General features: G+C 39.0%; 1 protein-coding gene across 1 annotated transcript in view; it reads right to left on the reverse strand.

Moving 5' to 3' along the window:
* The window catches only part of LOC100369653 (elongator complex protein 1-like), a 60,026-nt gene extending 45,210 nt beyond the window's left edge, over positions 1-14,816 (reverse strand). The window contains exons 1-2 of the mRNA XM_085498172.1: positions 14,706-14,816; positions 10,827-10,982 (exon numbers count right to left, since the gene is read on the reverse strand). Coding sequence (XP_085354298.1) covers positions 10,827-10,976 — 150 coding nt within the window. The 5' untranslated portion in view covers positions 10,977-10,982; positions 14,706-14,816. The remainder of the gene's footprint in view (positions 1-10,826; positions 10,983-14,705) is intronic.
* Between the last annotated feature and the right edge of the window lie 839 nt (positions 14,817-15,655).

The following is a 15,655-nucleotide window of genomic DNA, read 5'->3' on the forward strand; positions in this document are numbered from 1 at the left end:
TCGCAGCATGAATATTAATGCACATTTCATGGTTGGCGTGTTTCACAGCATGAATATTATCGCACATTTCATGGTTGGCGTGTTTCACAGCATGAATATTATCGCACATTTCATGGTTGGTGTGTTTCACAGCATGAATATTATCGCACATTTCATGGTTGGTGTGTTTCGCAGCATGAATATTAATGCACATTTCATGGTTGGCGTGTTTCACAGCATGAATATTATCGCACATTTCATGGTTGGCGTGTTTCGCAGCATGAATATTATCACACATTTCATGGTTGGTGTGTTTCGCAGCATGAATATTAATGCACATTTCATGGTTGGCGTGTTTCACAGCATGAATATTATCGCACATTTCATGGTTGGTGTGTTTCGCAGCATGAATATTATCGCACATTTCATGGTTGGTGTGTTTCGCAGCATGAATATTAAAGCACATTTCATGGTTGGTGTGTTTCGCAGCATGAATATTAATGCACATTTCATGGTTGGCGTGTTTCACAGCATGAATATTATCGCACATTTCATGGTTGGTGTGTTTCACAGCATGAATATTATCGCACATTTCATGGTTGGCGTGTTTCACAGCATGAATATTATCGCACATTTCATGGTTGGCGTGTTTCGCAGCATGAATATTATCACACATTTCATGGTTGGTGTGTTTCGCAGCATGAATATTAATGCACATTTCATGGTTGGCGTGTTTCACAGCATGAATATTATCGCACATTTCATGGTTGGTGTGTTTCACAGCATGAATATTATCGCACATTTCATGGTTGGTGTGTTTCGCAGCATGAATATTAATGCACATTTCATGGTTGGCGTGTTTCACAGCATGAATATTATCGCACATTTCATGGTTGGCGTGTTTCACAGCATGAATATTATCGCACATTTCATGGTTGGCGTGTTTCACAGCATGAATATTATCGCACATTTCATGGTTGGCGTGTTTCACAGCATGAATATTATCGCACATTTCATGGTTGGTGTGTTTCGCAGCATGAATATTATCGCACATTTCATGGTTGGTGTGTTTCGCAGCATGAATATTAATGCACATTTCATGGTTGGCGTGTTTCACAGCATGAATATTATCGCACATTTCATGGTTGGCGTGTTTCACAGCATGAATATTATCGCACATTTCATGGTTGGCGTGTTTCACAGCATGAATATTATCGCACATTTCATGGTTGGTGTGTTTCGCAGCATGAATATTATCACACATTTCATGGTTGGTGTGTTTCGCAGCATGAATATTATCGCACATTTCATGGTTGGTGTGTTTCGCAGCATGAATATTATCGCACATTTCATGGTTGGTGTGTTTCGCAGCATGAATATTAATGCACATTTCATGGTTGGCGTGTTTCACAGCATGAATATTATCGCACATTTCATGGTTGGCGTGTTTCGCAGCATGAATATTATTGCACATTTCATGGTTGGTGTGTTTCGCAGCATGAATATTATTGCACATTTCATGGTTGGTGTGTTTCGCAGCAGGAATATTATCGCACATTTCATGGTTGGTATGTTTTGCAGCGTGAATAACATTGCACCTTTCATGGTTGGCGTGTTTTGCAGCATGAATATTATCGCACATTTCATGGTTGGCGTGTTTTGCAGCATGAATATTATCGCACATTTCATGGTTGGTGTGTTTTGCAGCGTGAATATCATTGCACCTTTCATGGTTGGCGTGTTTTGCAGCATGAATATTATCGCACATTTCATGGTTGGTGTGTTTCGCAGTATGAATATTATCGCACATTTCATGATTGGCGTGTTTCGCAGCATGAATATCACACATTTCATGGTTGGTGTGTTTCGAGGTATGAATATTATCACACATTTAATGGTTGGTGATTTTGCAGTATGAATATTATTGCACTTTTCATGGTTGGCATGTTTCGCAGCATGAATATCACACATTTCATGGTTGGTGTGTTTCGCAGATGAATATTATCGCACATTTCATGGTTCGTGTGTTTCGCAGCATGATTATCGCACATTTCATGGTTGGTGTGTTTCGCAGCATGAATATTATCACACATTTCATGGTTGGTGTGTTTTGCAGCATGAATATTATCGCACATTTCATGGTTGGTGTGTTTTGCAGCATGAATATTATCACACATTTCATGGTTGGTGTGTTTTGCAGCATGAATATTATCACACATTTCATGGTTGGTGTGTTTTGCAGCATGAATATTATCGCACATTTCATGGTTGGTGTGTTTCGCAGCATGAATATTATCGCACATTTCATGGTTGGTGTGTTTCGCAGCATGAATATTATCGCACATTTCATGGTTGGTGTGTTTTGCAGCATGAATATTATCACACATTTCATGGTTGGTGTGTTTCGCAGCATGAATATTATCGCACATTTCATGGTTGGTGTGTTTCGCAGCATGAATATTATCGCACATTTCATGGTTGGTGTGTTTTGCAGCATGAATATTATCACACATTTCATGGTTGGTGTGTTTTGCAGCATGAATATTATTGCACTTTTCATGGTTGGCATGTTTCGCAGCATGAATATTATCACACATTTCATGGTTGGTGTGTTTCGCAGCATGAATATTATCGCACATTTCATGGTTGGCATGTTTCGCAGCATGAATATTATCGCACATTTCATGGTTGGCGTGTTTCGCAGCATGAATATCACACATTTCATGGTTGGTGTGTTTCGCAGCATGAAAATTATCGCACATTTCATGGTTGGCATGTTTCACAGCATGAATATTATCACACATTTCATGGTTGGTGTGTTTCGCAGCATGAATATTATCGCACATTTCATGGTTGGCATGTTTTGGAGCATGAATATTATTGCACTTTTCATGGTTGGCATGTTTCGCAGCATGAATATTATCGCACATTTCAAGGTTGGTGTGTTTCGCAGCATGATTATCGCACATTTCATGGTTGGCGTGTTTCGCAGCATGAATATTATTGCACTTTTCATGGTTGGCATGTTTCGCAGCATGAATATTATCGCACATTTCATGGTTGGCGTGTTTCGCAGCATGAATATTATCGCACATTTCATGGTTGGCGTGTTTCGCAGCATGAATATTATTGCACTTTTCATGGTTGGCATGTTTCGCAGCATGAATATTATCGCACATTTCACGGTTGGTGTGTTTTGCAGCATGAATATTATCGCACATTTCATGGTTGGTGTGTTTCGCAGCATGAATATCACACATTTCATGGTTGGTGTGTTTCGCAGCATGAATATTATCGCACATTTCATGGTTGGCGTGTTTTGCAGCATGAATATTATCTCACATTTCATGGTTGGCTTGTTTTGCAGCATGAATATTATCACACATTTCATGGTTGGTGTGTTTTGCAGCATGAATATCATTGCACTTTTCAAGGTTGGCGTGTTTTGCAGCATGAATATTATTGCACTTTTCATGGTTGGCATGTTTCGCAGCATAAATATTATCGCACATTTCATGGTTGGTGTGTTTCGCAGCATGAATATTATCGCACATTTCATGGTTGGCATGTTTTGGAGCATGAATATTATTGCACTTTTCATGGTTGGCATGTTTCGCAGCATGAATATTATCGCACATTTCATGGTTGGTGTGTTTCGCAGCATGAATATTATCGCACATTTCATGGTTGGCGTGTTTCGCAGCATGAATATTATCGCACATTTCATGGTTGGCATGTTTTGGAGCATGAATATTATTGCACTTTTCATGGTTGGCTTGTTTTGCAGCATGAATATTATCGCACATTTCATGGTTGGCATGTTTCGCAGCATGAATATTATCGCACATTTCATGGTTGGTGTGTTTCGCAGCATGATTATCGCACATTTCATGGTTGGCGTGTTTCGCAGCATGAATATTATTGCACTTTTCATGGTTGGCATGTTTCGCAGCATGAATATTATCGCACATTTCATGGTTGGCGTGTTTCGCAGCATGAATATTATCGCACATTTCAAGGTTGGTGTGTTTTGCAGCATGAATATCATTGCACCTTTCATGGTTGGCGTGTTTCGCAGCATGAATATTATCACACATTTCATGGTTGGTGCATTTTGCAGCATGAATATTATCGCACATTTCATGGTTGGCGTGTTTCACAGCATGAATATTATCGCACATTTCATGGTTGGCGTGTTTCACAGCATGAATATTATCGCACATTTCATGGTTGGCGTGTTTCGCAGCATGAATAATATCGCACATTTCATGGTTGGCGTGTTTCGCAGCATGAATATTATCGCATATTTCATGGTTGGCGTGTTTCGCAGCATGAATATTATCACACATTTCATGGTTGGCTTGTTTTGCAGGATGAATATTATCGCACATTTCATGGTTGGTGTCTTTCGCAGCATGATTATCACACATTTCATGGTTGGTGTATTTCGCAGCATGAATATTAATGCACATTTCATGGTTGACGTGTTTTGCAGCATGGATATTATCGCACATTTCATGGTTGGCGTGTTTTGCAGCATGAATATTATTGCACATTTCATGGTTGGGGTATTTCGCAGCATGAATATTATCACACATTTCATGGTTGGTGCATTTTGCAGCATGAATATATATTATCGCACGTTTCATGGTAGGCGTGTTTCGCAGCATGAATATTATCGCACATTTCATGGTTGGCGTGTTTCGCAGCATGAATATTATCCCACCTTTCATGGTTGGTGTTTCGCAGCATGAATATTATCGCACATTTCATGGTTGGCGTGTTTCGCAGCATGAATATTATTGCACATTTCATGGTTGGCGTGTTTCGCAGAATGAATACTGTCGCACATTTCATGGTTGGTGCATTTCGCAGCATGAATATTATCGCACATTTCACGGTTGGCATGTTTTGCAGCATAAATATTATTGCACATTTCATGGTTGGTGTGTTTTGCAGCATGGATATTATCGCACATTTCATGGTTGGCATGTTTTGCAGCATAAATATTATTGCACATTTCATGGTTGGTGAGTTTCGCAGCATGAATATTATCGCACATTTCATGGTTGGTGTGTTTCGCAGCATGAATATTATCGCACATTTCAAGGTTGGCATGTTTTGCAGCCTAAATATTATTGCACATTTCATGGTTGGTGTGTTTCGCAACATGATTATTGCACATTTCATGGTTGGCGTGTTTCGCAGCATGAATATTATCGCAACTTTCATGGTTGGTGTGTTTTGCAGCATGATTATCGCACATTTCATGGTTAGCGTGTTTCGCAGCATGAATATTATCACACCTATCATGGTTGGTGTGTTTGCAGAATGAATATTATCGCACATTTCATGGTTGGTGTGTTTCGCAGCATGAATATTATCGCACATTTCATGGTTGGTGTGTTTCGCAGCATGATTATCGCACATTTCATGGTTGGCGTGTTTCGCAGCATGAATATTATTGCACTTTTCATGGTTGGCATGTTTCGCAGCATGAATATTATCGCACATTTCATGGTTGGCGTGTTTCGCAGCATGAATATTATCGCACATTTCATGGTTGGCGTGTTTCGCAGCATGAATATTATCGCACATTTCATGGTTGGCGTGTTTTGCAGCATGAATATTATCTCACATTTCATGGTTGGCGTGTTTTGCAGCATGAATATTATTGCACTTTTCATGGTTGGCATGTTTCGCAGCATGAATATTATCGCACATTTCACGGTTGGTGTGTTTTGCAGCATGAATATTATCGCACATTTCATGGTTGGTGTGTTTCGCAGCATGAATATCACACATTTCATGGTTGGTGTGTTTCGCAGCATGAATATTATCGCACATTTCATGGTTGGCGTGTTTTGCAGCATGAATATTATCTCACATTTCATGGTTGGCTTGTTTTGCAGCATGAATATTATCACACATTTCATGGTTGGTGTGTTTTGCAGCATGAATATCATTGCACTTTTCAAGGTTGGCGTGTTTTGCAGCATGAATATTATTGCACTTTTCATGGTTGGCATGTTTCGCAGCATAAATATTATCGCACATTTCATGGTTGGTGTGTTTCGCAGCATGAATATTATCGCACATTTCATGGTTGGCATGTTTTGGAGCATGAATATTATTGCACTTTTCATGGTTGGCATGTTTCGCAGCATGAATATTATCGCACATTTCATGGTTGGTGTGTTTCGCAGCATGAATATTATCGCACATTTCATGGTTGGCGTGTTTCGCAGCATGAATATTATCGCACATTTCATGGTTGGCATGTTTTGGAGCATGAATATTATTGCACTTTTCATGGTTGGCTTGTTTTGCAGCATGAATATTATCGCACATTTCATGGTTGGCATGTTTCGCAGCATGAATATTATCGCACATTTCATGGTTGGTGTGTTTCGCAGCATGATTATCGCACATTTCATGGTTGGCGTGTTTCGCAGCATGAATATTATTGCACTTTTCATGGTTGGCATGTTTCGCAGCATGAATATTATCGCACATTTCATGGTTGGCGTGTTTCGCAGCATGAATATTATCGCACATTTCAAGGTTGGTGTGTTTTGCAGCATGAATATCATTGCACCTTTCAAGGTTGGCGTGTTTCGCAGCATGAATATTATCACACATTTCATGGTTGGTGCATTTTGCAGCATGAATATTATCGCACATTTCATGGTTGGCGTGTTTCACAGCATGAATATTATCGCACATTTCATGGTTGGCGTGTTTCACAGCATGAATATTATCGCACATTTCATGGTTGGCGTGTTTCGCAGCATGAATAATATCGCACATTTCATGGTTGGCGTGTTTCGCAGCATGAATAATATCGCACATTTCATGGTTGGCGTGTTTCGCAGCATGAATATTATCGCATATTTCATGGTTGGCGTGTTTCGCAGCATGAATATTATCACACATTTCATGGTTGGCTTGTTTTGCAGGATGAATATTATCGCACATTTCATGGTTGGTGTCTTTCGCAGCATGATTATCACACATTTCATGGTTGGTGTATTTCGCAGCATGAATATTAATGCACATTTCATGGTTGACGTGTTTTGCAGCATGGATATTATCGCACATTTCATGGTTGGCGTGTTTTGCAGCATGAATATTATTGCACATTTCATGGTTGGGGTATTTCGCAGCATGAATATTATCACACATTTCATGGTTGGTGCATTTTGCAGCATGAATATATATTATCGCACGTTTCATGGTAGGCGTGTTTCGCAGCATGAATATTATCGCACATTTCATGGTTGGCGTGTTTCGCAGCATGAATATTATCCCACCTTTCATGGTTGGTGTTTCGCAGCATGAATATTATCGCACATTTCATGGTTGGCGTGTTTCGCAGCATGAATATTATTGCACATTTCATGGTTGGCGTGTTTCGCAGAATGAATACTGTCGCACATTTCATGGTTGGTGCATTTCGCAGCATGAATATTATCGCACATTTCACGGTTGGCATGTTTTGCAGCATAAATATTATTGCACATTTCATGGTTGGTGTGTTTTGCAGCATGGATATTATCGCACATTTCATGGTTGGCATGTTTTGCAGCATAAATATTATTGCACATTTCATGGTTGGTGAGTTTCGCAGCATGAATATTATCGCACATTTCATGGTTGGTGTGTTTCGCAGCATGAATATTATCGCACATTTCAAGGTTGGCATGTTTTGCAGCCTAAATATTATTGCACATTTCATGGTTGGTGTGTTTCGCAACATGATTATTGCACATTTCATGGTTGGCGTGTTTCGCAGCATGAATATTATCGCAACTTTCATGGTTGGTGTGTTTTGCAGCATGATTATCGCACATTTCATGGTTAGCGTGTTTCGCAGCATGAATATTATCACACCTATCATGGTTGGTGTGTTTGCAGAATGAATATTATCGCACATTTCATGGTTGGTGTGTTTCGCAGAATGAATATTATCGCACATTTCATGGTTGGTGTGTTTCGCAGAATGAGTATTATCGCACATTTCATGGTTGGTGTGTTTCGCAGAATGAGTATTATCGCACATTTCATGGTTGGCGTGTTTCGCAGAATGGATATTATCGCACATTTCATGGTTGGCGTGTTTTGCAGCATGAATATTATTGCACATTTCATGGTTGGTGCATTTTGCAGCATGAATATTATCGCACGTTTCATGGTAGGCGTGTTTCGCAGCATGAATATTATTGCACATTTCATGGTTGGCGTGTTTCGCAGCATGAATATTATCGCACCTTTCATGGTTGGTGTTTTGGAGCATGAATATTATCGCACATTTCATGGTTGGCGTGTTTCGCACCATGAATATTATCGCACCTTTCATGGTTGGTGTTTCGCAGCATGAATATTATCGCACATTTCATGGTTGGCGTGTTTCGCAGCATGAATATTATCGCACATTTCATGGTTGGCGTGTTTCACAGCATGAATATTATCGCACATTTCATGGTTGGCGTGTTTCACAGCATGAATATTATTGCACATTTCATGGTTGGCGTGTTTCGCAGCATGAATAATATCGCACATTTCATGGTTGGCGTGTTTCGCAGCATGAATATTATCACACATTTCATGGTTGGCTTGTTTTGCAGGATGAATATTATCGCACATTTCATGGTTGGTGTCTTTCGCAGCATGATTATCACACATTTCATGGTTGGTGTGTTTCGCAGCATGAATATTAATGCACATTTCATGGTTGACGTGTTTTGCAGCATGGCTATTATCGCACATTTCATGGTTGGCGTGTTTTGCAGCATGAATATTATTGCACATTTCATGGTTGGGGTATTTCGCAGCATGAATATTATCACACATTTCATGGTTGGTGCATTTTGCAGCATGAATATTATCGCACGTTTCATGGTAGGCGTGTTTCGCAGCATGAATATTATCGCACATTTCATGGTTGGCGTGTTTCGCAGCATGAATATTATCGCACCTTTCATGGTTGGTGTTTCGCAGCATGAATATTATCGCACATTTCATGGTTGGCGTGTTTCGCAGCATGAATATTATTGCACATTTCATGGTTGGCGTGTTTCGCAGAATGAATACTATCGCACATTTCATGGTTGGTGCATTTCGCAGCATGAATATTATCGCACATTTCACGGTTGGCATGTTTTGCAGCATAAATATTATTGCACATTTCATGGTTGGTGTGTTTTGCAGCATGGATATTATCGCACATTTCATGGTTGGCATGTTTTGCAGCATAAATATTATTGCACATTTCATGGTTGGTGTGTTTCGCAGCATGAATATTATCGCACATTTCATGGTTGGTGTGTTTCGCAGCATGAATATTATCGCACATTTCAAGGTTGGCATGTTTTGCAGCCTAAATATTATTGCACATTTCATGGTTGGTGTGTTTCGCAACATGATTATTGCACATTTCATGGTTGGCGTGTTTCGCAGCATGAATATTATCGCAACTTTCATGGTTGGTGTGTTTTGCAGCATGATTATCGCACATTTCATGGTTGGTGTGTTTCGCAGAATGAATATTATCGCACATTTCATGGTTGGTGTGTTTCGCAGAATGAGTATTATCGCACATTTCATGGTTGGTGTGTTTCGCAGAATGAGTATTATCGCACATTTCATGGTTGGCGTGTTTCGCAGAATGAATATTATCGCACATTTCATGGTTGGCGTGTTTCACAGCATGAATATTATCGCAAATTTCATGGTTGGTGTGTTTCACAGCATGAATATTATCGCACATTTCATGGTTGGTGTCTTTCGCAGCATGATTATTGCACATTTCATGGTTGGTGTGTTTCGCAGCATGAATATTATCGCACATTTCATGGTTGGTGTGTTTCGCAGCATGAATATTATCACACCTATCATGGTTGGTGTGTTTCGCAGAATGATTATTATCGCACATTTCATGGTTGGCGTGTTTCGCAGAATGAATATTATCGCACATTTCATGGTTGGTGTGTTTCGCAGAATGAGTATTATCGCACATTTCATGGTTGGTGTGTTTCGCAGAATGAGTATTATCGCACATTTCATGGTTGGCGTGTTTCGCAGAATTAATATTATCGCACATTTCATGGTTGGCGTGTTTCACAGCATGAATATTATCGCAAATTTCATGGTTGGTGTGTTTCACAGCATGAATATTATCGCACATTTCATGGTTGGTGTCTTTCGCAGAATGAATACTATCGCACATTTCATGGTTGGTGCATGACAAAAATATTCACCAAAATTAGAGAATTAAAGATATCATCACGAAATGAACAAATCTGAGAGAGGTCTACCCAAGGTACATATACACGAAGTATCAAAGCATTTAGGCCTGTAGTTTTCAAGAAGAAGTCGGAAAAGTAAAACATTGACACGGACGACGACACCGGACAATCACTCATATGACAAGCTCCGCTCGACAAAGTCGACAGCGGAGCTAAAAAACAAAGTAATAGATTAAATTGATCTCTAGATGTGAAGACAATCTTCTGTGGTATACATATACATTTTGTCCGTAACAAAGCTATTACAAGCGATTTTATTGGACAATTCATTGAAGAAAATATCTCTAGGATTGTCAAAGAGAGCACACTTAAATATAAGTTGGTTGTATAGAATCTGCCAAGGAGTAGTGATGATGCGATGACTTGCAAAGATGTCTTTCATGAAGCGACTGGCTTGGGTGGGATTAGTATACTTATTTTAAATGCCATCTCACCCTAATTGTAATTTCAGTTTCTTTGTAAAAAGAAATACTTAAATTAATAAGATTAATATCAGTAAATATTAACTTACAAAGACAGAAAACAATACATATAAAATACCTGCTGTGTATGCGGCTCCAAACCATATATTGTGTCTTTTGTTGTATAATATACTTTATTGTTATCATTGTCTATTGTTACGCATTGTATATCATCCTTAATTACTAATTCATTAATTGATACACCGTCCACTAATTCCAGATTCCGCATCTTCACCTAGAAATAAAAATAAGAAACTGAAAAGATATTCAATAATGCATAGTTCATACATATGTTGTTTTAATAAATTTATCCAGGTGTCAAAATGTTAACATTATTTGCATGCACTTAACAGACATCTCAACAGCATTTTATTAACTTTCAAATTTAGACTAAATTTAATAATCCGTGGTACGTGATTTCAATTATTTCCATGGAATAGCAAATTTATTTTTTGTGGCAAATATTTAATTCATTATCAGTATTAGTGTGTTAAATCCAGGTTGCGGATAGGGCTGCATACCACAGGGGGGGGGGGGGCGAATAACGATGCTCAATCACACACAAGTGTCTGGGACCCAATAGGGGTAGGTTTATTCTAAATAACAAAACTAGGGGGCCAGAGGTTGGCCAATAAAGAGACACTGCTGAGTAAATATGTTGCCATGGCAACCCCAAGGTTGCTGAAATATGGCCAAAAACTGGCAAACTAAGACTACTACTAAAACACAACAATGAAAACAAACTGAAACCCCAAATACCCAGGACACTTGTGAGCACAAGGTGCGACAGGATTCAAGTAGGAGTACTCGTAGAGGGTAGGGCTGTGGCAAACTGATATATAGTATGTACGCTGGATGGAAGAGATGAATGCCATAATGCAATGCCCATGAAGCCCCACCACGTCAGAAACCAGTGGATTTAATAAAGAGGTCAGACGTTGTGAGAACGTCACTGAGGAAAGGCTCGTAGGTGGTGTAGAGCCAGGAACAGGAAAGGCAGGGGAGGAAGGTGGGACCAGGGAGGCAAGAAAGGCGGATAAGCCTGCTGCCACCGGGCAGAGAGGGTGAAGCCGCAAGAATGGTAGTGGCAAAAGAACTGTACAATCCTTGGTCTGGATGGTTTTCGACCATCTCACCACAATTGCAAGTTCCCACGAAAAGCTCAAAAAGTCAGGTGAGATGACGGGAAGCGTCAAACTGACAGGAGGAAGTAGGGAGGACATTTGATTTCCTAAATGCTAAAGAACAAAGTTAGGCAAACTGCCCAGAAAACCTTGTCCTTGGGCAAGAACAGGTCCAGCTGGGCATGGATACCCAGCAGGAGGCCTGGGGTGATTGGGAGCTTCCTACGCACGGTCGTTCCTTTTACTCATGCTAAGCCTTTCAAAAGTGAGAAAAGCAAGAAATTACAGTGAAGGGGGTTAGGGAGATTGCACTCTAAATGAATCAAGCGGACAATATTGAGGTACTGTCTGATTGAGCTGACCGATAATCGTCTGGCCAGGTGGGCCGCAAATTGGCATACCACTATTGGGTCCACCGAAACCGGGCGGTATCCAAATTGTGAGCAAAAGTAGGCTCTGCGATGGGTGGCATATGACAACTTGGTAGATTTTGCAAATGTGTGGCTACTATAGAAGGCAACTTCCAGGTCCAGTTCATGTTCGAGTTTGCATAATCCTGGGATCTGGGGAGTGAGGGAAGAAAGAGTTTTATGAGACATATGGGAGTGAAGCGGACAATTTCCACGAATTAATATTATGGCATTTTACGTCTGTCAAATAACGGCTAAATAAATATGTGGAATCATTAATTACTAAGAAACTGGCGTAGAATTGGAAATTACTCCAAATAAACAAATGTCCAATTCGGGAACAGGATAATAGTATATTTGGTAATTGATGAAATAGTAGGTCTCCACCAGACAGTCTGGCTTGGCAAGTGCGTTGTATTTCTCTCATGAAGTTGACGCTGATTGAGTACAAAGGAAGCTGCTCATCCCGCCATTAGATGGCGGCACATCGTGTATGTGGTGTTTAAAAAGGATGTGCAGATGATCCATGGTTCATCATGACCAATAATAAATGATTGGTTGTCCAACTGTTGGCGTGTCTTTTATTTCTGTGCTAAATGTGCAACACCAAAGTTCTGCCATTTATTTTTCATGGTTGTTCGATCATAGTTGTCTGCACCAGTATGGCGAGTTCTAAGTTTGGTTTACCATGTTGGTCGCTCGACACCATACTCACCGCCTCCCTCTCGGTTACGGCGCTCAACTCGCCGTCCTGGTGAGGAAATCTACTCATCACGCCACACCACCTCGATACCTCTCCTTCCCGGAAACATGCTTTCCAATACAAGACTGATTTCTCTATAAGTTCGGCCATTTAAAATCATATTCTGGACAAGATTGTTATCAATAAAATGGTAGGCTTCCATTACTACTCCAAATCATTCAGAAAATGGCAGCGAAAAAACCGTGCAAATTAATTTTACTGCCACTTTACATCGGTTTTCACACAGACACCAGTTAATTCCGTTACCCAATGGCTGAAGCAATTTCACATCGACCAGACACGCCCCAAAACAGATGACGAGATTTGACAGGATCGGCCAATGCTCATGCATATAAAACAGCTGGCACAAATATCCTAATTTCCTAATAACTTATTTTGCACTCGTACAATGCAAAATACATATTTGATTAGGTTGGTTGGCCATCAGGTACCATCCTATGGCACCCAATTCATATATCACCAATACCATAGTACAGAGTTATGTCATAATAAGACTAATACACTACATTTTTATTTAATTAACTGTAAGGATGAGATTACATTGTGAAATTACCACGATGTACCACACATCTTTACTATAATCCACTGATATATAATAAAAATTTCGTTAATCCACTCAATGTTTGAAACTATAATTAAACAGATATTAAAGTAATAAAACACACTTTAATTTTTCATTAAGTAATTAGATACGTTACAGTATTATGCAAATTATGTAATTAATATGAACAGATTTATACCAAAATTCAACCAGTTTTGTGGATTTAATCTATGGACCAATTTTTGTATACGCTTATTGAATGAAACAAACAAAACCACCCCTTTCATTTTATACATATAATTAATTTATAATTAAATAATATCAGAGGTACATTACTTGGGGTTTGCAACTCGCATAGTACTGTATGGTGACATCATGTCAAGATCCCATTCAAGTCTCTTCTCGTAGATAGCGAGACTGAGGCTACGACCTTCTGACATGACGCATATCAATGTTCAAGGTTTGTAATGAAAAAAATAAACTTTTCTTGTCACTATCATAGTGAAAAATGTAATACATCGAAAATGTACAGAAAATATAGTTCTCGTAATCCGTCATATCGTGAGCAGTTATTTTGATCCACCTGGACATCCCAGTATCCTCGTTACCTCGGGCATGCGCATTCGCATTTTTTCTGAGTTGGAACGTTTATGCGAGAGCGAGATTGTGACGGGATCTTGGTATCATGTCACCGTAGTTACAAACCCCAAGTAATGTACCTCTGATAATATATATATTAAAATGTTACAATATTATTCCATTGGCCAATAGATACCTCCTGTTTCAGTTTTAATTGTAAGGAATATAAAATATTAAATATTCACAAAAAAACTAGTAGTTGTTTTTACAATGCGGGAACAGACATTGGGAAAGACTTTCCGATGTACCCCCCCCCCACCTCTAATCCTAACTCTAACCCTTCCTCTATCCTCTATTGCCCCTCAAATTAGTTGTATATACCCCTCTATAGTTCTTGCGGACAACTGAATTGAAGGGCTGGAGGGTTAGGGTTTGAGCTAGGGTATTAAGGGAATGGGGGTAGATGGAAAGTGTTTCCATAATACCGTTATAACATATTTGATATTCTGTTTGTCGGGAAAATCAGTAAAATTAGTCCCACCTTATTACACAGGGCACATGTATACACATGTAATTCAGAACGGCATTGGTTCTTCAACGCATGTACATTGACATGTAGGTCAACAATACAGCGTTAGAGCGTGTGGGGTCAATCAGTACTTCAGTTTCTGAGCGCTGGTGGCGCAAATACATTTAGAAAATCTAACTGTTTTAGTGCTCACAGGCTTTCAGATTCGTTCGTTTTATTTGTTATGATTGAAACTAATTTCCCACGTACGGGTCATTATCTCATAAAGTATTTTACTTTCCATATCAGTCAAAAGAAAGTTTATTCAGGTAAATGTCAATGCAGTAATTATTGGGTGGTTTTTGCTATTTTCGTGGATAAGTGAAATTTGCTATATTAAAACCACGTGAACATGCAGAATAACAATTAAAACCCAGTGAAATTGCCTAAAACAATATAATAAAATTAAATGTCAGTGAAAATAAATGGTTTTACTGTACTCCCGGTTCACCAAATATGGCACAATATTCACTAAATATAACACAATACTCACCAAATATGACACAATACTCACCAAATATAACACAATACTCACCAAATATAACAAAATACTCACAAAATATAACAAAATACTAATCAAATATGACACAATACTCACCAAATAAAACACAATACTCACCAAATATAACACATTACTCACCATATATGACACAAAACTCACCAAATATAACACAATACTCACCACATATGACACAATACTCACCAAATATAACACAATACTCACCAAATATAACAAAATACTCACCAAATATAACAAGATACTCACCAAATATAACACAATACTCACCAAATATAACACATTACTCGCCATATATGATACAAAACTCACCAAATATAACAAAATACTCACCAAATATAACAAAATACTCACCAAATATGACACAATACTCACCAAATATAACACAATACTCACCAAATATAAC

Source organism: Saccoglossus kowalevskii, chromosome 4, assembly GCF_978046115.1.
Source record: "Saccoglossus kowalevskii chromosome 4, keSacKowa6.1, whole genome shotgun sequence".
In the NCBI taxonomy this organism is placed as follows: Eukaryota; Metazoa; Hemichordata; class Enteropneusta; family Harrimaniidae; genus Saccoglossus; species Saccoglossus kowalevskii.